This window comes from Trypanosoma brucei, chromosome 4, assembly GCF_000002445.2.
Source record: "Trypanosoma brucei brucei TREU927 chromosome 4, complete sequence".
Taxonomy (NCBI): domain Eukaryota; phylum Euglenozoa; class Kinetoplastea; order Trypanosomatida; family Trypanosomatidae; genus Trypanosoma; species Trypanosoma brucei.
Window position 1 is genome coordinate 151,344 of NC_007277.1, and position 24,239 is coordinate 175,582.

At 48.2% G+C, this 24,239-nt stretch overlaps 6 protein-coding genes across 6 annotated transcripts, besides 3 other annotated features; all 6 read right to left on the minus strand.

The window, feature by feature from the left end:
• Positions 1 to 11,548: part of a sequence feature (sequence corresponds to BAC RPCI93-5D20) that runs on past the window's edge.
• Tb927.4.560 (dynein heavy chain, putative) lies at positions 260 to 12,958 on the minus strand (the record flags this gene model as incomplete). Its single annotated transcript, XM_839113.1, has 1 exon — positions 260 to 12,958. One exon carries the CDS (start codon positions 12,956 to 12,958, stop codon positions 260 to 262), a length of 12,699 nt encoding a protein of 4,232 aa, XP_844206.1.
• Positions 11,549 to 24,239: part of a sequence feature (sequence corresponds to BAC RPCI93-5E12) that runs on past the window's edge.
• Positions 13,091 to 13,164: a sequence feature (T-rich).
• On the minus strand, positions 13,794 to 15,590 carry Tb927.4.570 (hypothetical protein, conserved; the record flags this gene model as incomplete). Its single annotated transcript, XM_839114.1, has 1 exon — positions 13,794 to 15,590. One exon carries the CDS (start codon positions 15,588 to 15,590, stop codon positions 13,794 to 13,796), a length of 1,797 nt encoding a protein of 598 aa, XP_844207.1.
• Tb927.4.580 (hypothetical protein, conserved) lies at positions 15,851 to 17,131 on the minus strand (the record flags this gene model as incomplete). Its single annotated transcript, XM_839115.1, has 1 exon — positions 15,851 to 17,131. One exon carries the CDS (start codon positions 17,129 to 17,131, stop codon positions 15,851 to 15,853), a length of 1,281 nt encoding a protein of 426 aa, XP_844208.1.
• Tb927.4.590 (hypothetical protein, conserved) lies at positions 17,787 to 20,243 on the minus strand (the record flags this gene model as incomplete). The annotated part of the gene is made up of 1 exon (XM_839116.1): positions 17,787 to 20,243. The coding sequence occupies one exon, from the start codon at positions 20,241 to 20,243 to the stop codon at positions 17,787 to 17,789; it is 2,457 nt and encodes an 818-aa protein (XP_844209.1).
• Positions 20,744 to 21,697, minus strand: Tb927.4.600 (hypothetical protein, conserved; the record flags this gene model as incomplete). Its single annotated transcript, XM_839117.1, has 1 exon — positions 20,744 to 21,697. One exon carries the CDS (start codon positions 21,695 to 21,697, stop codon positions 20,744 to 20,746), a length of 954 nt encoding a protein of 317 aa, XP_844210.1.
• Positions 22,678 to 24,093, minus strand: Tb927.4.610 (hypothetical protein, conserved; the record flags this gene model as incomplete). The annotated part of the gene is made up of 1 exon (XM_839118.1): positions 22,678 to 24,093. The coding sequence occupies one exon, from the start codon at positions 24,091 to 24,093 to the stop codon at positions 22,678 to 22,680; it is 1,416 nt and encodes a 471-aa protein (XP_844211.1).

Consider the following 24,239-nt stretch of genomic DNA (forward strand, 5'->3'; position numbering starts at 1 on the left):
CTTTTTTTTCCTCTCTTCATTGTGTGTTCGAAATGATGTGTTGTGGACATCACTGAGCAAGTAGCAGGAACATTTTTCATATATTAAGAAGCCATGGCTTCAATTCTTTTCTGGCAATTGGTGTTACCCCCCCCCCCCACCTCCCCTCCTTCCTTTCTTCCTTCTTTTTCATTCGTTATTACGTCTATGTTACTGGTTTTTATTTTCCGCACAAGCAAAATATGTGAAACGTTAGGCGGAGTGAGCGAAAGAAAGACAACTAGGGCTCCAGCACCAGCGCAACACCCGCCAAAATGAAAGCTTTAGCGGCAAGCTCGCTGGCACAGGGTAAATGTAATTCTGCAAGAAACATTTCCTTCGTGCCATTGGTGTATAACGGTACACCAACAGTGGTTACCGAATCCGGCATTGTGGTCATCCAACCAACATAAGTCTTTGGCATTGGAAATAACGCAGCCTCGTCCGCTGCCTCAATGGATTGCAATACATTAGACTCATCCAGTACAGCACCTTGCAGCATTAACCCCTCCAAACACACAGGGACTGTTTTACCCTCTGGTGGTGTAGAAATTGAGGTAACAAGCCGAAGAGCCACGAGAGGTTCGTGAAGGGAATGGGCAGTTTCCTGTCGAAGTGCATGCAAAAACGTGTGCGGTCGGAACATGGTGGAAATGTTAAGTGAAGACTTGAGAAGATTCCCATTCGTGGCCAACTCGAACAACTTTGCGATTGACGTTGCTCGATGCAACAGTGACTGCAGCCACGGTAAAATGCGAGGAGAGCCCTGATAATAGTTGTCCCATTGAGCCGGTACCTCGCCAGCGATCATTGTTGAAGCTTCAGCACGCCGATCTTCCCTCAGCAGAGCTTGACCTTCCAGAACCTTACCCAAGTCCTTCATCGACTCGTCCACAATGCTCACAAGACGCAGTGAAGATGTCATTTCGGCCCCCATGAAACCGAGAATTGGAGATGCATCCCGTGCAATACTAACTGTTTGCTGCAACAAGTCAGGGTTGGGCCGCATGAGTTCCTCCCACACTTGCAGAATTGGTCTCAACTTGTTTGCCCACTGTTCACGACTCATGGATGACTCACCTCTTGCTTCAATAAGGAGCTGCAAATCGTCTGTTAGTGCACGAACCTTCGACAACTGCACGACGCGATCGGCATTTGGGGGAAGCGAAAAGACGAAAGGAATGTCATTTTCTGGTAGTTCTGATATCACCTTAAGGCAATCCCCATGCTTTCCTGATGCAGGTACTTTTACCTTTGCAAAGAGATTCATCTGTTGCTTCGCACTGGAGAGCACATTTGGATTAAAAAATTGATCCGTGTACTCCCTGAGGACGCGCATGTCATACTCATTTTCCAAGCGAGAGCCATAGATGGCATCCTCCATGAGGCCACGAATAGCACGCCAGTCGGTCTCTCCCTTTGCTTGTTGTAGGACAATATCTGAGGCGGACTTAAGATCAGCCGACGTCATTTCGTATGCCTTTGTCCAACCCTGTGGAATGTACGAGCGTCGCTCCTGCAGAATGGCGTGGAACGATGCCGTGATAAAGAGTAATTGCGTGTGAAGAGTTCCCTTTGCATCGTAAGGACCACTTTCCCAATCCTGGTAAGTGTGAAGAAGGTTTTGCTGTACACCCGGTGGTGCCTCAAAGGTGATCTTAAGGCACTGAGAAAGAAAAATTGAAGGGAAATCGTCATGCGCCTCGCTTGTGAGGAATAGTCGGAACTTGGAGTCCGGTTTAAGAACGTTCAGCTCCTTCTGTAGCGCTGTGACCCATGGGATCACAAGGTGCAAATTCTTTAGGAATAGCCAATCACCACTCTCAGCGCAGGCCCGCAACAACCGAACAGCTTCCTCAGCCTGTCCACCACCCATAGCAAGTTGGTGGAAGTGATCCCGCCCGACCTTCTGATGAGCAATCGCTTGTAATTCCTGCGAGGGGTCAGCACCAGTCGTCGTGATTAACAAAATAGGCGTATTTGCCTCCGTACGAGTCAACAGTTGGGCGAGAGTATTATTGTCACCATAAGATTTAACATGCAACATGTCACACGCCGTGCTTCTCACCGCCGCCATTAGCCTATCAGGACGAAGAGTCTTAACGACCAGTAATCGCTGAAACCTTGAAAGTTGACTAATGAATTTGGGATACGATACCTCTGGGTTGGAGGAACGCATCCACTGCAACCAAACATCAGCCTCATGAAGAGAAAGCTTCGGTGTGAGATCTTCAAATAACACGGCAAAGGAGCGATAAAGATCTCTGCTGTCTGGGAGTACCCACGTGGGCACCCGTACTTCGCTCTTCTTTGCTTCAGGGGCGATGGCGCGGTCAAGAAAGAAGTCCCATTCAGCAGCAGTGCAATCATTAGGGTACAGAGAACGAGCAAGGTGGATCCCGAAGACTGTACGGTGCTCCTTAAACAGGGAAGTGCAAACCGAAGACACAACGCTTCGCACAAATGTCTTCGTTAACGCATCAATTTTAGTGTCGATATCGGTACGATCTTCTGCGTGGTGATGCAGTGTGTCGTTGAATATCCCCATAAAGAAGCTGAAAGAAAACTGATACATATGCGACAGGGCTTTCAGACTTTTCACAATAAAGAATATTTCACTCGCCGTTTTTGCGAATGGTCGGTACACATTGCGCTTGGTATCGATTTCCTCCTGAACCTTCTTCGACGTTTCTAGCGCCACACTAATCTCCGCAGCCTGTGTTTTGATTTCGTTAAGGGAGTCAATCAGCGTTTTGTTATCCAGTAGCGATCCCTTTGACTCCGCTAAGTCTTTGAGGAGCGATTCCTCCAGATCGCTTAGTTGCATTTTCAGTCGCTCTTCTTTCTGAAGGACGGCAAGTTTCTCCTTCTCCAACTCCGGCTGTTCGTGTTGAATGGTTGCACCCAAAAACTGCCCCTCAAGACCATTTTGAGTTATGGAGAAGTTAACAGGAGTCAAGTAACTGAGAACGTCTGGGGGAATCCAAAGGTCAGTGGAGTTGGTAACGAGATAAAGTTGGAATCCATCCGCGTAGTCCACCGTGCGACGGTCGCCGAACTGAATGACGCGTTTTGTACCCTCGGTCCGAAGTTCTTTTCGGAAGAGCGGGTACATGAACGCCTCAATGCCGTCTACATCAGTGAGAATAAAGCTCTTACCGAAGCGAAGCGCCAACTCCAAAGAAGATACAAACCGTTCTTCAGACACACTACAAACTTCCACTGATAGGCCCTTGCCTTTTAGGTGATTCACCAACCAGGACAGAGCCTGACCAGAGGAATCAATAATAAGCGGCGTTGTAACCTGTTCCTGTATAATCACAGCGTTATCCATGGACAGTTCATCTCCAGGAAGCCCTTCCGATTTATAGTGTAGTTGCATACTTTCTGGCCTCATAAATGTAAAGAATTCGAAATTGTCAACATCTTTCAACCGCTCTTTCCACACGTTCAAGGCGGTCCGGCGACCGTCCTCTGTAGCGTTACCAAGGTAGAGTATAAAAGCCGCAGCAAGAAGGCACCGCTTTGGTAAAAGAACCTGGTTCTCACGTATTACCTTGATCTGTGACACCCACCTGTCATGCTCGGAAGTGAGCTTTGCCAAAAGGTCATGGGCACACGCATACAAGCGCTCAGCCTGCTCAGCATGATCCTTGAGTCGCTCCGCCTCAGCCGTTCTCTCCCCAAAGTTGCGCTTCAGTCCCTCCACTCGCTCCTCCAACTTTGTTAGTTTCTCCTCATACTTCCGCTTCTTCTCACTCCGACTCGCGAGACTCACCTCGTATTCCTTCAACTCCGCCTGCATCGGGCCCATCGTCTGAAGCACGGAAGAATACTCCAACACAGCCTTAATCCACTCAGCCATGGGGGCTGCAGCTTTTGAGGCACGGCCAATGACTTCTCGCTTGAAGGAGTTCTCGTGGTTCTGCATGAACTGTGTGACTCGCAAACGTGTTGCCTCCGTGAAACCAGCGATATTAAAATTGATGATCTGTTCCTTAATATCACCCGCTAGGATCTTACGAATGGATGCCCAATTCGTATCACCGCCACCACCTCCACCAATAGTAATAATGACGGCCTCCATTACGTCTTGCACAGCCGGCGGGGGTTGCTTGAGGGATTTCAACTCTGAAAGATGTTCACTTCGGATCGAGCGTACGGCCGAAAGCGCCGCGTCAAGTGTTGGCTGAATGCCACTAAGACGTTCCTCAATCACACTTTTGCGTTCCTCAATGGCTTTCTGCTCCTTCTCTAGGTCCTTTCGGATCTTCTGAATATTTTTCTTTTGATCACTGGCCGCCTCCATATTAGTCTTTATCTCTTGTAGCGCATCGTCGGCCTCCTTTTGTTTGACTTCCATCAGTTTTCTCTTTTCAACAACGTCGGTTGCGATTTGGTCGACGTTCTCCTGTGCTTCATCGAGTTTCGACACACCGGTCTGCAGGCGTGTAATGCCCTCAGAGATCATCCGGCTCTTCTCTTTGAAGATACTCTCGTACGTGAGGCACAGCCCCTTGAAGTGTTGTGGGGAAAAGGTATTGATGTACTCTTTATGCACATGCACAATCTCCGTCGTCAGACTGAAGTCCTTCTTGTTATCTCGGCTGTCAATAGATTTGAACACATCCCGCATCAAGAGCCGGGGTATCAGCTTGAAACTGTCCGTGTGCCACGTCCCTACCCAGTAAACGTTGCAGCGCGTGAACAGAGCCGGATTGGAACGGCACTGCGGTTCGTAATTGGGATTCGTAGGGTCCATCACAACACACACGTGCAGCATTCGGGCAATTCGGTCAACAAAGTACGCATATGCACTCATACCCTCACCCAACGCATCCTCCTTGAGTGGTGCGGTCATTGCATCCAGTTCCTCCTGCGCGAATAGTCCAGGAACCTCACCCGAGGCCAGAAGGGAATTGATAGTTTCAAGGAACGACGAGTTCACGGTGAAGTTATGGTCCTCCAGCAACAATACAACATGCTGTCCCTCAACACCCGCCTTCATCATAATAGTCTTCAGTTCCGCGTTGAACTGCTTCATGCTGTACTCGCGGGTGATTCCCAATGTGACAAGTTCCATTCTCAAGCCGTACGCGGCGAGGCGAACAATACCGGCGGCGCACACGCCTGATCGGCCCACAAGCAGCAAGTTCCCACGTTCCTGCGACAGTACGCGATCCACGCGGGCCATCCAAACACAAACTTCGGGGATAAGTTGAACGTCGAGGTCAGCAAACTCGCGCGAGTAACCCAACACAAAATCTTCAGCAGGTTTCTTGAGCTCTTCATTCGCGATGGGAGTCAGCTTCTTCTTCCCAATTGGCGATGTATCCATCCACGACACAAAGCTTGTCGTTTCTTTTTCACTGAGACCAGATTTGTGGCCAACGAGGAATATTAAGTTGTCGTGTATGACTTTTGATATCTTGGAGCGCTCCTCAGTAGTGACGAGACGGTCAACAAATATTCGGCGACCCTCGTAGCCGATTGCGTTGGTAACATCTTCTGGATTGTAGTTCAGCAAGTTGAGAACCCATGAAGTAACGTCACGCGGGTTAAACATATAGTGGGACGCTACATTGACGGTGTAACGACTTGCCACTGCTTCGTAAACAGTAGTCATAATGCGTGCAATGTCAACAGCACCTTTTCCAGGAAGGTTGAGTTGAAGGCGGCCGCTCTGAATCATAATATTGAAGAATTCTGTGTATATGTTCTGCATCGCCTCTCGCGAGGGGTACGACATGGCGAGCACAGAGACCATAGCAAGGAAACGCGGTGCAACAGGGTGGCGTCCCATGCTCCCTGGTGGGTTCATGCTTCCGACAATTTGTACCCGCTCCAAACTAATCCACTCCAAGTCAGTGTCATAGAAACCATTGTACAATACAATCTGTTGGAGCAGGGAGTGAAGCTGGACCGTGCCGTACTTATCTGGTTTCGGAAGATTCATGTCCTTCAAAAGAAGCACAAGGCGCTCCACTTCCTTGGGGCGCAACACTCGCCCTTGATTTGTGTTGTACACTTGACACATTTGTTTAAGTTTTTGAATAACATGGGTGGCCTCGGTCTGAGCGGAGCAGTTAACGGCGGTTACACGAGTACCAGGCGTTTTTCCAAACAAGTTGGTCAACAACATCTTTTTCCCACATCCTTCAGGGCCGACGAGAATGAATGGACGGTATATGCCCGGACGCACTGGCTTCATCCAGGCTTGTAGAATCTTAACATTACGTTGACAGTCGACAGTTGCAACCATTGGGTCGCGGTATAGATCCTCCACAGAGAGGTCAGTGCAGGGTTCCACATCAAAAGTCCTATAGCAGTTGCTGGACTCATCGTAGTAAACATCTAGAGGATTCTTTGGATCAGGGAGTCGCTCCGACATCATGCTATGTATTTCCTTAGCATAATCCTTTCTGTACTCCTCCGTGAGATATGAGCCCAAGCCATACACAAGGGCCAGAGCAAACTGTGCTTTACCAGTGCACCCCTGAAGTTGACTGAGTCCCGACGCAACCAAGCCAGTACGAGTGGTGTCAACAATTAACTTACCGGTGGCCAACAGAGCGTCAATCGCCTTGTAGAAGTAGTCATTAATCCATCTCTCCAACTTATCACGGACATCTTCGGGTTGCTCCACCAACCACGAGGTGACCATCATCTTGGGATCCACATCCTCCTCCGAAAGGTAAATAATACCCGTGCGTGAGACGGTTGCAGGTGACGCGAATTCCAGACTGTGCGTTTCAAATATGAAGTTTACGTTGTCTCCAAACTGAATACGCACACCATTCGGCATGGTAAGCAGTTTGTTGTCGTCCAACACTGAGTTTAGAGACTCCACCCACTCGGGGTCAATATCACCGTCGCAGACAATCCACGACAGTACGGAGGTTTCCTCCTTCACAACTTTACGAGCCGCCTCTGTAAGGACACCATCGAACCACTCGCGAGTGTCGTTGTCCATGTAACCAAGCAACTGCGTACGCGGCAAGGCCTTAGGATTCATTATATACTGCGGAATAACCTTACCAAGTCGTTGCAGGGCGCGGCGAAGAATAAGAAGAAGCGTACTCTTTCCACTACCTCCAGGACCAACCAATACAACACCCATACGCTGTCTGAGGGCCTCGTACAGTTGAAGAACTTTCTGTATTTGTGCCTCCACAAGCTGCAACTTCAGTTCCTTAACAGATTCTTCAATAGCGGGACGTAGCTCAGCATAGTCAATCTCCTTTATCGGAGCGCCGGGGAATATGTCAGCGATAAGGTTGTTGTACAGCAGGGCATCATCGAAGGTAAGTTTGGAAAGTGTGTTGACACGTAATGATTTGATAATAATCTCACTTTCTTTTTCGAATATTTCCTCGGGACTGGGGTTGACTTTTCCACATGCACGTTCTGTAAGGTACTCATGAATTAACGTCCCACCCAGCCGCAGCACGGCCTTCATGGAACGCAGACCCCAATCGTAATGTGTTTGGAATGACAAGAGGTCTCTCGAGAGCTTAAAAACTTCTACCGTTTTCCGTGCCAAATCCACCGCATTTTCGAACCCCTCACTAAAGAGAATGGTACGTGTAATGAGTTCGTTATCTGGCACACTCATTGCGACTGAACGGAAGAGTTGCTTCAAGTTGTCGGGCAGTTTGCTACGGCCACCGTACCGCTTACCCGCAGGGTTTAACGTAACAAAAATACCGGCGTTTGAATCCACGTTGATTTCCTTCCCCATGAGATGGCAACGAGGCTCACCATTCTTTATTGCTTCTTGAATCACTTGAATCATCTGCGACACTGCCGACAGTTGATCTACCTTAAGACGGTTAAACTCATCGAAACAACCCCATGCCCCACACTTGACAAGCCCAGTAAAGATACGACCCATGGATTTGAAGTCAATACCCTCATCACAGTTAAACACAAGCACCTGACGACCCATCGCATTACCGAGTGCTTTAACAGACTCAGTTTTTCCTGTGCCCGCAGGTCCATATGGGTTACCACCGTAACCGAGTTGCATACCTTGCGTAAGCGTCAAATAGCAGCGGTCCGTCAGGGGCGTGTGCACAAGCTTGGGTGCATTACCCTGATACTCGTAACTGTACCGAAACTCCGCACCGACCATCCGGAGTACACAAGAATCACTGTAATCCATGTAAAAGCGGAGTTGCTTTCGCCACAACCAATCTGTATCCTTCTCAATACCAGCATCAATCAGGGCATCAACAACTTCAATATTGTGAATAAGGTCCATAATGAGTGCTTTTACCTTCAGACCAATTACAACGTCACTGTTCCCACCAGCATACGTCGTCAATTCGCGTAGTTGTGCTTGAAGATTTGCCCTGTGTTTCTTTAACCCACCACTCTTAGCGTCCCGTATAGCATCTTCAGTCTGCTTGGTGAACGTGATCAAACCAGCCGTAGAGAGAATTTGAGACGAGTATGCGCCAATGTTTACCTTGTCAACACAACGTACTAAGTGTAATTTGAGTGTGTCCTTTACTGCAAGGTCTAACCTCCCCAACCATTCTTCTACTTCCTCCGTGATCAAAACAGACTCTTCAATGGGCACCACCTCACCTTCAAGGGAATTGATTTGCAGGATGTGCTCCTTTGCATCGTCAAACCGGACGCTGTGAACACCCATGAACAGTTTCTTCAGATGAGATTGAATGACAGAGGGATTGCGACTGTGGGCTAGAATCTCCAGCAAGTCATCATCGCTGATAAAGTAGAAGCGCGGGAAACTATCACGTTTCGCCTCAAGAAATTGATTCAGCGCACGCTGACAGCGATCTAGCTGTTCCAACACAGTATACAGTACGTCCTTGAATTCCGTATGGCCTGCAAGGGAAACAAGACGACTATCAGCCGCGACAACCTTCATCACCTGCAAATACTCTTTATCAATCCTTGAAAAACGTTCCTGTTCCTGTGGAAGTGCACCACGGCGGAAGATAGGCTCAAGGTACACCCACTTGCGTTGAATTTGGCTCATATTACGGAGGTATTCATCAAGACAGGCAAGTCGCTCCTCCCATTTGTTTGCGTCGTTAGCAAAAATCCCAAAGTATGGAGACTCCTTCATACTCATTAAGAGTGCTTGGTTATCACTGAGAGCCGACATCGTGTCCTTCCACTCTGTAATGAGTTTAACACCTTCACGATCTGGATGCGGAATAAGTGTAAATTTAGCATTGTTACCCCACGAACGCACATCGTCTAAAGCCTCACGGATCTGTGCCTCTCCTTGTGCCCGCGCATGAAGCTTCTTGAGATCTGCCTCACGCCTCAGAAGAGTTTCATGTTGATCTATAACGTCTCCAAATTTCAGTGTGTCTTGTGTGACACCTCGCACTCCAATCAGGCTGAACATTTCTCCCCAGTGACTTGGTGTAAAACCGTCACCCCGAAGGTACTTCAATACAGGTAGGCACCGCATCCAAGAGTCGAGAAGTGTACGGATGTGAACAGTTATTGGACTAGACGAAAACGTCCTCAACTGCTCTTCCCAGTGCCGCCCAAAATCCTCGAAACGGTAGCACTTCGCACGCATGATTATCCATGGTTCCGCACGAAGCACATCCAACTCTTCCTGAAACTTGACCAATATGTCCCACATTTGGACATATTCTTCAATGTCACGTTCGAGATCCTCCAGCTCCTCGATGTCTGGCTCATCCAGTTGAAAATACTTACACTGCTGGATGCACTCCTCACCCTCCGCCTTTAAGGCCTTGAACTGCTCTCGGCGTTCGGTTACAATCTTCATTGCGTTGGGGGTATCAACGGTCTTGGGTTTCACCTCATGCCACTGGTTAGAGAACCGCTCAAGATTTTTCATCCATGCACTGACAGTGTCTTCGACGGACATCTTCAGTGAATCGACCTGTTTCTCCATTTCCCGCTCAAATGCATCAAGACGGCGGGTAACCTCATCCCACCGTTGCTTTACGCCACGAAAGTCAAAATCTGACTTATTTGCCATACTCTGAAGCAAAACATTCTTGTTATGCAAATGATGAAACTCAACCTCCACTGCTGGTCGCTTCTCCATCAACTTGGCATGTTGGAGGTTAGCCGCACCGATCTCTTCAAGCTTCGTTAACCTAGCACCCAATGCAGTGGTTACTTCGGCGATGTACTCCTCAATCCTAGAAAGATTCTTCTGAGCGCTGTCCCGGAGTGTGACATGAAGTACCTGGGACAACTTGTGAAGATGATCTTCCACTGTACCCTTGACGCCTGCTGTACAGATCGTAATGCAACCGCATTTAATAAAGAGTTCTTCGGCATTAATTTCTTTACCCTTTTGCTTCAGCAAACGCACGCTCTGCTCCCAATGTTGCACCTCCTTCAGAGTGTGACCCACAATGTCCTCTAGTGATGGGTTTCCTCCTTTCCCACAGCGTCCGATAACAAGCAAAGGATGAAAACGCTTCAGCTCTTGTTGCACTTTCTTAAAAAGTTGCGCGGCATGCTTCATAACGGCAAAGATGCCGCGCTCATTGTTCCCTGGCATTGCGCCGAAGATATCGCTGTTACCGCACCCACGGAATCGAAGTGGGAACGTTATGAAGTCCTTTATCCTTTGATAGTACTGCCCACGTATAACATCTATATTGGGGCGCAGTGTAGCCAACCCAGTATCCGGATCGTACGTGATGTCCGCCTTAATCTCCGCAACAACTTCGTGAAGGCTCTCAAGGCCCAGTTGATATTGATGCTCTAGTGCCTTGTATATTTGCATATCCCAAAACTGCTTCCATGATTCCATATTGTTGAAGCCTGATGTTTCCATTTTCTCCCTGATGAGACGTACCTTCCCCGTCCAGCGCTCCCTCAATCGCAGGAGATCAATGCTGAACAGCTCGATCACAATTGACTCAATCTCCCTGTGCAGCTTGTGAAGCCGACGATTAGCATCAGTCAGCGCCTGAGATGCACGACGCAACTTGCCAATGAACCGCTCGGCGTCGTCCGTGTTCCTCCACGTCAACTTTCTGTCACCGCTTGCAGTAATAATATTCTCAAAAGCCAGGGCAGGTTCAAGCAGCATCGCCTGCGTGCAAGGTATAATGTTCTCCTTCATGGAATTGTATGTACTGGCGACCTGCTTGAGCGCCACACCGTTGCGGTAGAAACGGATGCCCTGATCCACCATCTCCTGTATGGCAGTGCTTATGCGAAACCCCAAGCTTCTGAATATACGCACCTCACGAATGAGTTGCACCAACCTCTCCGGGTAATTCACTCTCACACTACCGTCACCTGCAATGTCCATAAGTGGTGCATTCGCGTCAAGCATCAGCACATGCTTGCTACCCTCAACGTCCATTGTCCATTGTTTGAAAGTCTCAATCACATAATCGTCAATTTCTTCCATCAATGTGTTTGCTGAACGCAAAAACTCCCCTGCATTCTGCAAGTCGTTCAAAAGAGATTTGCACATTGAAATCATATCACTCGTTCGACCCCGAAGTTGTCGGAGCCAAATCATATTATTTACCACACCGGGCATAAAACGCCCCGCTTGGCAACGGCGGTCTTCTTCATCAAGAGCGACATCGTCCTCCACGCTTTCCGAACGCCGCTCGAATTCCATGCGAATGCTTTGAAGCCGCTCATTCAACTTGGCAAGGAGGGCGTCACGCTCGTTCACAAGTTCCTTTGACACAGCAGGCCTTCGTATGAGCTGACGAAACTTCACCACTTCATTAAGAATCGTTTGTGGCGCCAAGTTGCCCCGCTCTCCAAAGAAGTCACTGAGAGCAGATGCACAACGATGCTCGACTGGCTGGAGGCGACGGTAAAAGGCGTCCAAACAATTTGTCCACAACTGCTCTACAGCGGGAGTAGTAGCGAATATATCAAGGGAATCGAAGGTCTCCCATAATGTCTCCGTACGTAGCGACTGCAACTTGTCGGCGGCAGTAAGAAGTTCGACAATCTCATCCACCAAGTCGCGAATAGAAACGACAACACTCAACCGATCACGCACCGTTATCAGCTGAACGTCCTCGAATGCTGTACCCCATGAAGAACCCCAGTCAACTGTCGTGAGTCTTTTGCACATATTCACCCATTCATCACAGCAACCAAGTGCCACTTCAGTAATATTCTTCGAACCGCTGAACACACCACCGGCGTCTAGTGTTTTCTTAGCAAAGTATTCCCGCAGGTTAGACCCCACAGTTTTCATGAGGAACACAACTTTTGTACGGATTGCTGTGTCCTGATCACTGTCATTCCAGAAGTCAGTTATTGCCATCTGCGCATCCTCTAACATGTCTGTGACATGCGACGGCTCCACACTGTCCATATTTCCCCATGCCTGGGAGAGAACAGTTTCAGCGAAGGAGGAGGTGCACATGCCCCCAAGGACACGACGAAGGGACTTCATGTACAACAAAACTTTCGTGTCGTCCTCCTCGCTAGATTGGAGGGAAAACAACACATAACCTGCAACGACCGTATCCAACCGTTGCCCCCCTCGGGGTGTGAGGCACTTGGGAAAATCTGAAACTTGGAACACCTGCAATTCCGAGTGCTTAATGAGGTAACGCATATACGTTACCTCAACCACAGAGGTTATAGGAGGGCTGTCACCGGGTAATTCGTTGAAATCGAGGTCACGAACACGAACGGCCTCCGCAAACCGTAGAACAGTAAAGTTCTCCCGAGCATCAATGTTCACATCAGTTAAACCAACCTTAGTTGTTCCCGCCTCAGATCCACATGCCGCCTTGACGAAACCACTAAATAACGCAGCGGCAATTGGCGGACACTTCTCGCTTCCGACGGCAATCTGCAGCTCAACGACGTCGGAACGGCGGTTAGTTGAACTCACGGAGGCGCCCAACTGCTTGAGTGTTTCCCCTGCCACATCTACGCACACATCTGAAATATCCTTCTCTGCCGAAACCATTTCTACAACTGCGCCTTCCCTTTATATTCAACAAGTTTGCTTCGAACGTCCTGATGAATTCAAAAAAAATATATACGCGAAGCACCTCCAACCACTCCTTTTTATCTTACCGTGCAGGAAGAAAAAGTATAGTCCTTCCTTTTCTTTTTTTTGTTTTTCGTTGCCCTGCTACACCTCTTATCAGTTTTTTTTGTTTTTTTTCTTTTAGTTACCTACACAACTTGATTCCTCACACCCTTATTCTTTCAACGGAACAATTGCTGCCTTTCTTTCTTTCTAAAATTACAGCCGCATATTCAAATTGATGACAGAAAGGGGAAAAAGAAAGCAACAACCAATTAATTGATTAATCAATAGAATGAAGTCACAAACCTCAAAAGAAAAAAAAATGGTAGTGCTACAGCATCTTGCTCAGTATGTCCCTCGCTTATGAGCAAATGCGGTGCATCCCATCGTATTAAGGGAAAACAAAAAAAAAAGAGCGCGGCAGAGTAACAATGTGGATAAAATCTTCCCCATCCCCCGGGAATATATGCTAACACAAATATCTGGAACAGTTAAAAGCAAAGCACATCTGCCAATATAAAAATGTAACTATGATCATCGGCATCAACTTGTTCGACAAGCAAATGAGACAAGTGTACAAACGATGGGACATTGGGGAAGGGGGGAGAGGAATGAAATGATCGAACGCACGCAACCGTCCATAGTGGCATGGCTACTGTCTGTTGGTTAATCCACTGATGCAAAAGAAACACAAAGAAGGGGAAGGAAGGGACTCGCACCCGCGCAAGCATGAGTGAAAAAAAAAAATGGACAAAAAAGAAAACATTCATTACAAACCTCCCTCACTCATTATTTGCTCCACTGCCCCGAGCACCACAGCAGCACATCGCGCCATATCAACCCTCTGACACCTCTTAACTTGCGTAACTCCTCCAAGTGACTGTTCAAGCCAAAAAAGTGCAGGGAGCCCAATGAGCTCATGCGTGATGAGGCGCTCAAAGTTCGGTGAGTCCTTGCGATATCTCAACAAAGTTGATGTATCAAAACCAAATAATTCCTTACCGACAGATTCAAGGCCAAAAGCCCGCGCCGATCGAATACCGTCCGACAACTCAAGTTGAACTAAAAAGCGCTCTTCCACCGACGCCTCAGGGCAGCTCGAGCATACGGAGGTTTCATTGCCAACTTTCCTTCCGCATGCAGAGCAGGCCGTATATGTCAGTGGATGTTTCACACCTTTTACCTTTGCTAGGACGGGTAGCGACTCGGATATTTCATCCAAATCAAAAACCAACTGCACAATATCGGCGTTGTGTGTACCGCCTGCCACCTCCTCCTGTTTTGAAGTGTGTGGAGGCTGCTCCTCAGGGCGCTCATTACTGGCAACATCCACCCGGCCTTTCGGGCTCATCACAAAGGCGCTACTTACACATCTACTAGAGGCAGTAATTCTACCACCGAAAATACGGACAAGAAAATTCGAAAAGCACCACTGCTCACCAACAACTGGTACCACGATCGCCCCCATATCACCCCAGAGAGTTACTTCAATGGAATGCTGCAGGGAGTTTAGATCTCTCAACTCAACTACTGACCTCCCAACATGTCCGTATCGCGTGTTAACTAATGTAGTTGGGGAGAACGCCGCCACCTCTCCATAAACGGAAACAATGTCCCCCACCTCGCAACACTCCACAAGGTACTGTACCGAACAAGAAAAAAACACGTACCGAGGATGCTTGGGAATAAGGTGTTCAGCTCCAGCACAGCATCCCGGAGTTGAAGACCAATCGAACACGTTCAGTTTTTCACTGTACCCGGATTCGCCTTTGTCCACAAAAGCAGGGTTTCGACATCGGATGCAATCACCAACATCAAACATATCACTAATCACAGAACTGCCGAAGAATGACACAGAAACGGCGTCACCGTCAGCGTCGACTCCCACGCAATCCACAGCGAACCGCCCAAGTATTCCACTAGATGCAACTTGCCGTATTTTATTCTTCCACACCACGCGGAGGTAAACGACACAATCATTGAACCCTTTCCCCTCCGCTGTGACCACCTGTCGAATAGTCCGCGCGCCGTAGTCCCCAAGGGGAGTTGACTGCCACGTAGCGCTGCTGCTGCTGCACGTATTGGTGTAGCGGTATACAAGCGCGTTGGCTGAAAGACGGAAGAGATTGGAATTAAATACTGGGTTTCCCAACAACGGGTACACTGTGTTAGAGTGGGTAATGGACAAAGGCACAACGACATTCCGCCCATTTCGGGCGGCAACTAAAGTGTACTCTCTCAGCTTCACGCAATAACCGATTTCTATTTGAAATGTACTGACAAGTTCTTCCATCCCAGTGGAAGGGGGAATCACTAGCCATATCAGTGAGAGGGTGTCTGATAATGCGAGATAAAACAGCGATTGAGTAGAAGATTGCACTACTCTTTCCGGAAACCGTTGAATGTCAATTACCTGCAGCGAGGGGTTAGGCCATCGTAACGTGAAAGTTTCACCACGGGAATCACCCGAAAGAGGGGCCGTCAGTGCGCTTTCGCAGAATCCTGTCGTTAATTGGAACATGTCTTCTTTGCCTTTGACTGTGTTTATGCAAAATAACTCGGCCATGCAAAAAAAAAAAGACGTGAGGGAGGCCACGAAAGTGGTAGCACCAAGTGCAATCAGTATAAAATATCCAAAAAAAATACCTCAACCAGGGCACGTAGACGAAACGAATAGAATGCAAAATAAGTTAGAAGACATTCCAACTACAGATTTTCTTTCTTTAAAAGGAGCGAGGAAAATCCGTCACTATATATCTAGTCAACAACATAATTTCCCAATCTATGGTTTTCATGAACAATGAATTAAAGAAATTGAAACTGGGGCTAATGCGTCATGCGACGTGACACATCAAAGGGATACGGCTGTGGGCACAATTCGCGAGGAGCTGGGACGGCAGCAGAGCTCTCTACAACGGCTCCATGACTTGGGAGTGGAAACGCAAGCCGATCTAGCAGCTGCGCAAACATAGGCGATGGTTCACCACGGGTCAGCTCCCCTGTAAAGTTTGACACTGATTCAAAACTGGTGTTGCAAGTGGGAGTTTCTGAGGAAACAACTGCATCTGTTAAGGGTGAAAGCGCACCAGTCCTGTCAAGAGACAATTCCTTAGTTGTTTTCTCCAATTTAGAATGGCACATATCACCTGAAACTGGGGTGCTAACCACCGCACCCTTTGAACAGCACGATGCTTCCACTGGCCGAGAGGCAATCCCATACCGAATTGTACCTGCGGAAGACGACCGTAATCCAGAACGGTAAACTTTTCCCCGGGGCGGAAACTCCACATTCGACGCATCAACAGCCTTTGCATGGGTGAGAGTTACTTCACTAACCGTCCTGCGGTGTTGCGACCGCGGTGGATTCTTAAATGCATTTGCTCCTGTTCTTTCAGTCCCTGACGTATCTTTGTTCTGCTGGGAATGTGAAACCTCGGTTGTTTTTTGCCCCTCCGCCTGCACATTTGTAGAGTGTTTGGATTTGGTCCTTGCCCCGATGCGTCTCAACAGCTTACGGCGAAGTGGTGACGATGAAAACATAGATGATTTTTTGTATGCAGTGGTGCACACCGCTAGTTCATCTTTGTACACATGGAACGCACTACCTTGCTGCTTGCTAGGGACTGACAAGGAGGCCGCCGCTCGCACCGTTTCCTTATGCTGCGGATACGGTTCCTTCTTCACAATGCTACCTTCCCCCTTCGTTCCACAGTAACGCTTCATTTGCTTGTTCCACACAGAAACTGGGGCCATAAACCAAGGTAGGTTTTCCTTTCCCCCCTGTGGTGGCCCCTGTGCTTCACACAATTCAAGAGAGTACCTCTGGAGCTCCGACATTTCAGACTTTTCTAACTGTTTATGGGAGTTTCTACAACGTACACTACATTCTCTTTCACCCAGCTTAGATTGTGTTGACGGGCCGGAGAATGTTGACTTTTGTGATGGTGCTCGCATAAGACCCGCCCTTGTGGTTGCCGCTCGCAGGCGCTGCCGGCACTCTTCACGCATCTTCTGCCGCCACGCTATCAAGTCTTGTTGAACCATCGATTCCTCACCACAACATTCCGCCGCTTTGGTCTTTTGCGAGGGCACCACACCATTTACCATCCTCCACCGGCCAACGACGCCGTTGTTTACACGGTTACGGGTGGAAAATGCAGTCGTAGGTAGCACTAATGAACAACGGGCCAAGTGAAATGAGGGTATGAGGAAAATAAAAAGATGGTCGAGTCAGCTGCAAGTTTGGAGGGAAATTGCGTGGAGTGATGGAACAAAACTGCCTAACCTAACAATGCCGGGTTAAAACTTATAAGTCAGCGACGATATACTGTTGTTGTTTTTCTTCTTGGTTCCTCATTTTTGTGTTTTTTTTTACTAAAAAAGAAAAAATGACGATCCACCGTTAGTTGCGCCCGCTGCCTTCACGGTAATGTCCTCTTTAACCTTTCCTTAAGTTAACGCTGCACATACACACACGCACAGAAACAGACTCTTCCTTTCTTTTCCACCCAAATGGAGGGCTCCGCTTTCACCCTTCCATCGAACCCGCACGGTACACACTCCAGAAAACCTTCGAACTGCTCGCATGCGCCACTGCTGACTAACAGAGACAGTCCACACCTCAACCACTACTTTCTCTCGCTTTCCTTCACCCAGAAATGACTCGTCAGGAATTTTCAGCAAAAACAGAAAAACGTACACATACACACATCGCAACCAAGGCGACGACATGTTAATCCCGAGAAGTCAATATCTCTCGGGATTATCGCCACAGTTGTCTCACACCTTTACGCATGGCAAAGTAGCGTGCCACAAGGGAAAGGACACCAAAGCTGCATGTAAGAGCTATCAGCAGAGTCTTGTTGAAATCACTGTTAAGGAGGTCAAACTCCTTTCCAGAAGAGGTGCGCACGTAAAAGAGGTCCATACCTGAAACGAGTACATGGCAGGAGCTTTCAAGATTTGTTGGTCGCGTTGCAATTAGAGTGGGACGTGCCGCTCGATACCTGTGGGTAACTATAGCAGTGCTCGGAATGATCACATGTGTTAACTGCCCGGCGCCGTCACCTAAGGAAACCTGCCCACCAGCAAGTAGACGGTTAAGCCCCACGGAGGCAACCCTCCCGGACGTAAACACAAACAGAAGACTTTTTCGTGCGATGGCGCCGAAGGACGTCGTGACGCTCATTTTGGCAACCCCACCGCCGTGCATACCGAGCACAGATCCTACCACAACAGGTGGCCATGTAGCACGGGAACTGAATACGCGCTTGTGCCGGGAGAAAAACGATGAGATCACCTGAGGTGGTGTGGCACCCGTATCCTTGAAAAGTACTGGGCCAACCTCGGTTTCAAACATCTCCCACACGCCAAGGGAATGGCGCATCTTTTCCACATCCATAAAGTGGTAAAGCACAGCGTGCTCCACAATGAGGATATGCACCGGTCCTTCTACATTTCGATGACGCATGGACGCAAGAACGCTTCCTGTGACAACATCGACAGCTGTTACAACAAGAGTTGGCATCTCGTCGTCAACGGGCTCGTAGTACGCCACTGCGAGGACGTTGCGCGTTGGAAACTTGCGACGTACCTCCTCCATACCACTGCTTTTATTCGGAAACACACGAATATTATTCACCAATGAAGTGCGGAGTGCATCCTCACCCGTAGCAACGGCAATAATGGGAAATGGCAGTTGCACGGTCCAGAGTGGCGTCACAGACGGAGATGATGAGGCTAGATAACCCTTGATGGTTCCCGTTGTCATATTCAAACTGAATACGTGCAACTTGGAATGGGGGATTTTTCCGTTCACCGCAAGCGAACGCTTGACGTCAAATGTAGGTGCAACAATCAGTGAGTCTTCGTGCTTTGTTGCCTCTACCACAGCACCGGTGACGACATTTAAAATTACCCGAATCTTAACCACACCAAAAGAAGCGAATAAAGTAGCAGTATCCGCTCCGGATACCTCTAATTTTTCGAACGCTATATTCTCCACGGAAGCGGCGGTTGTCATCTCCAGCACAGTTTTAGATACATCGACAAGCACCTTCATGTTACTTCCCATTTCTGCCAGAGGAATCATATATACTACGCCACGTGTAGAAATTCCCAAGGCTTCTTTTGACAAACCAAACCGATCTTCCTTCGATGAACTGTCAAGTACAACTACCGCCGCGAGTCTTGAAAGGCCTTCCCACCGTTCCCACTTCACCCCTCCGTTCTCTCGCACCACAACAAGATGGTCATTGGGTGCGCGAACGAGAGCCCATGCGCCGTCTCCATCGCCCTGCACAGCAAGAAGTATAGCGGGAGCACCTTTTGTCCCGCCCTTTAAAGGAACGTGAATACTCTTAGCAGGGAACTTAACCATGAAACCGTTGGGATCCGCCTGGCCGATTACGTATCCCTGAAACACGCCAGCCGGGTTTGTCATAACCGACGCAGCACAACCACTACAGTCAATTACTTCCTGTTCCACAGCGCCGTTTGTCTCGCGTTGAGGGCCATGTCTTACAAGTGTTACCTTGTGTGAAGAATATGCAACTGCCTCGGCCGAAGAGGTAACGTCAATACCACCCACAGCATCAACGCCTGTAATTTCGACCGCACCCTTAAGGGAGTAGCGATCGGCAGATAACCGTCGCACCACCCAAAGGTGAGCGTCGCTAAGGCGTAGGCCCTTCACGTCCTCCCCAATGGGAAATTGACCGAGAGTCTTAACTTCTTCGTCATCAGAATTCATATCTAACTCGAAGATATGTGCGTTTTTACCGTCGAAGGCGGCAAATCTCGCCTTACTATTTGTGATGCTTTTACACGACTCCACGTCTGCGCCGGCTGGCAAGAGCAATTTGAAAGTGGTTTCTACTGCTCCAGTCCCTGCGTTAAGAACGTGCACTGCTCCTGACCGGGAGGAGACAAAGACAGAGCCGCCAGTTACTCCAATGCACACACGTGGTTCGCTAAAAACTTTCCTCCACAGTAACTCTCCGCTGTCAAGGGAAAGTGCGGCAACCGCCCCCTGAGCAGACCTTATGTACACGTTGTTAAGTTTCAGCTTAGGATGCAGTGCGGCGCCCTCCACCTGGCCGACAAAGCGCAAAATCCAGTCACGTAACCCCTGCTCATCTTCATGTATGGCTTGGATTGGAACAATGAGTCCACAAATGAGGCACAACTTGAGCAACAGAAAGTATAAAGTGGGCCGCATCGCGTTTTGGGTCCCCTCTTCTCTCTCCTATTCTCTCGTATCCCCTTTGTTTTTGTTGTAAGTCTTTTTTTTCCCACCTCACTCTCTTCTTTTTTGGTTACCCCAATTTTTCTTTTTTTCTTTTACGTGTCGCTCCCCTTCTACACCTCCGTTCCAATAACCTTTCGGTATCAGCTGTGACAATTACGTTCCTTGATGATGCTACAGTGAAATAATACCAAAAAGAAAAAAATATTCGCAACAAAATAACAATAGGGAAAGAGTGCATTAATTTAAAAAGTGGACAAACAATCCTTACACGTCCCTTACGGCAATCCCTTAGAACACGCAACTGATAAAGAAAAGGAAAAGTGTGACAAACGATGTAAACAGCCTGAGACAGTAAGTCCAACGAATGGCTCCAATTCTTTTTCCTCCCTTCAATAGTAATAACAAACGGCCCCTTTTTTTCATTTTTTAGGTGCCCCCGCTGCTCCGTTACGCTGCATTTAAAAACAAAACTATTCCTCCCCACCTGTTGTCTCACCTAACAATTCCATCGCCTCGAGTAGAGTACGAGTGACAGCAGGTCCCTGAGCGCTAAGACCACTGATCCCGCCGCTGCGGTCACCCTCGAATAGTACAAATTTGGCTTTGGGAAAATGCTTCATAAAATCGCTCTTCGCCTCTCCTGAGAACTCCTCCGAGCCGCACTGAATGACTGTCACGGGTTTTGTGAAAATATTTTCCGGTCCCACATCGCTAAACCCACATAATGGCCCACGAAACTGAAACAACGTCTCGTTGAACTTAAATCCCACAGTTCCCTCCCGCTGCTCCACAGTCGAAAGAATAAGTGCCCTCTCCGCCTCATTAGGCACTCTTTTGTGCAAATGATGTTCGAGATCTGCGACGGAACTTATTTCTTTCGGGATATCTGAAATAAAAGAGGGAAGGGAGTAACGTGCCGGCTCACATGCCAGCAGATCTGATGGCCCATTTACAATAAGCACAAGGGAATCGATACCTGATTCAGGAGAGTGCAGTGCAGCCTGGCATGCGACAAGCGCACCAAACCCAATTCCAACCAACTTGGCATCCGCACGCAAGACTTGCTGTTGCAGAAGCATAATATCAGCTGCACACGCCATTGTGAAGGCACGCCCTTCTTCGGGGCAGGGAAGTGATTTGGAATGGTTATGTCCCCGAAAGTCCACAGCAAATAACTCCAGTGGTACAAGTGGTGTAAGACCCGAACACGGTAATCTCCCGAGACTCTCATGCAAAAGCATTTGCCAGTAAGCAGAACTGCCGAACAGATCATGCAGAAGAATTGCTTTACTGGGCTTCCGGGAGTCGAGGTGCCACTTGAAGGTTGAAAGCCCATAATTCACCGGAAAGGGTCTTTCTTTAATTGGCAATGATGCAGAAGCAGCAACGTGGCCCCTCGAAAGCATGCGATTGATTACATTCATGTTGTACGACTCGCAGCTGCTAAATCTTGGACCAAACAAGATTAATTGTTGGAATGGTGCTTCCCAATTATTCTGTTTTCTTTTCTCGAAAATCCAGCCGATGACACAACAACTCTACTTGCAACCCTCTCGGTACACAGAACCAAACTCGTCCCCCTTTCCTTGTACCCCTTGTTGATCTCAACAATTGTTGCAAATTATAAAAGTGAAATAAAAAGTAAAAAAAACATAACGCCTCAAAAAGATTAACGGAAATTTGTCTCGCATTCAAACGTAAAACGCAAACGCAGAAGTTAAAAATGTGAAGGAAGAAAGAGGAGGAAAAAAAACGAGCAAACTTAAAACGCAACAGTGAAGTGGGTGCTACTAGTAGTTAACCCGTGATTCTGCCCGCACACGCGAATGGGCATACCTATCCCCACATCCTAACCAGCACTGAGTGCTTAAACTGCGGGTAAATCAAAAAAAGAAAGAAAGAAGCATAACCAAAAAAAAGTGAAAGGAGTCTCTTTTATACCAACGACCCGCAACACGCCAACAGGTATTGGTTATTCTCATGTAACTTCTCCCACACTCTTGCATGCACGTCACATCCTCCTTCTGAATATCCTCTAACCCCCTGTCGCCTCCAACCACAAAATAACATCCGAAATCTAATGTGAATGAGCCGGAACCTTCGCTCCAGAAAAGGGAGCTGAACGGATTTTCCTTCCAGAGACAACTAAAAGCCTCAACAATGCAACGCACTTGCGAGAAGCATGAGGAAGGAGGAGAGTTTTTTTTCCCCCGTGAAAAGCGCCCCGTGTCGACGAAACACTGCAACGCTAAAAATAAAAAAAAAACGCCCTCGTATGAATAAATACAAAATACAATACACACGCAAACTTTCGCATCGCGGGCCCAGGAAACGTTTTCGGAAAGTTTATTGCGCAACTATATGCAGCATTCCACTACCCGCCTTCTTTTTTCTTTTATGATTCTCACTGAGAACCCTCCTCCGGCGGAAAAGTTGGAACCGTCAGTGCCGAACTGATCTGCAAAATGCGCGCACTCCAACCTTCATCGATGAAAAGAAATGTACCTATTCTTCCAAGCTTATGGGCAACAGCAGCCAACACTTGCGCTTGGTGTGGAATGCAGAACTTTTCGTATTGCTCAGTAAACCGTGTGTATCCATCCGCGACACGTTGTTTTAATGATTCCCGATGCGCCTCCCCTTCGGTATCGTCCCTCCCGGGGGCAGGTTGGGCTAAAGCGTTTGATTCCATCTTTTTGAGCTGCGTAGCAGCATTGATGCAGGAAATTGAAAGATGGGAAGCAAACCAAAGCAAATCGCCAACCTCCCTCAAGCCTTCAGCCTCTTCCTTTTTGCTCAGATACATGAGATGGGAATCAATTTGTTCTGTTATTGCATGAAGGGCTAACATTACCGGGTCGCTCACACCCGATGACGGATATCTGAGGTCGGCTACAGGGACACGGGACATCCCTCCCTCACGATCGTTCCACTCAATTACCGCCGTGTTCCGATCTATGCTCTTCACCACACCCTCACGCCCACCGTTCGCCTCATACCGAACGAAACATCCCTCGTGACATGCAGCGGCGGGAAGGGGAGCTCCAGCCGTCCGCTTGCATATATTCCGAGTACTTCTCCGTTTGGATGGTTCACCTACAAACCGCCTTGTCATTTTTTCCACGACGGCGCCGCACATCTGTAGAAGCCGCACCATTTCGCCATGTTGCACGAGGATGGAGCTAAGACGGGAAGAGACGGGACCTTCTTGTTCCCGCACCATCGCGAAACTGCTTAGTTTTCCAAGGAGGCCCAAACACTTCATTTTCACAATAGAAAGTAGAGAATTTTTCCTTGCTGCCTCCCACGAATCGCGGAACTTTCTCCATCCGTCTTCGTCAAGCGTTGTGAAAGCCTTCATTAACTCACATTCATGAATCGCACCGATATGGGATATGGCATTAAGAGTCAGTTGAAGTCGCCTTAGCCGTTGTCTTACCAGTGAGTTCTTCTTTGCGTCAAGGCCACTCACACCGTCAAAGTGCGCTGTAAGTTTGTCGATCGTCCCATTGACTTCCTTCTCTGGAATGGGTGGAAAGATTATACCTGGAAACTCTGTCAGCATCTGTGTAGCAAACCACTCAAAATCGGAATAACGATGCCATGTGCAATAGTCGATGTAGCCATCGCCTTTAATAAAGTTGCTCTGCGTACTGTTTGGGAAAATGAGAGGCGGATTCTGGTAACTTTCCAGAAAGCTGCGCGTCATCATTTTATACGTCCAGTGAGAAAAGAAGAGGACCTTATCATTCTCAGCGAACACGCGCTCCGCATTTGCAACATAGAACTCCAGCGGTGGCTGAGCGGGGTTTTCGGACATTGCTCTTTGTTCAAGTTGTGAATGAGAGTGCGGCAAGGGGAGAACAAGAAAAAAAATGGGTTGGCGTGAGGAAAAAACAAAAACGAGTACAAGCCCTACGTTCGGTGCCGTTTCGTCTCCACTCCGTTCTCCCTTTCTATGAGTCC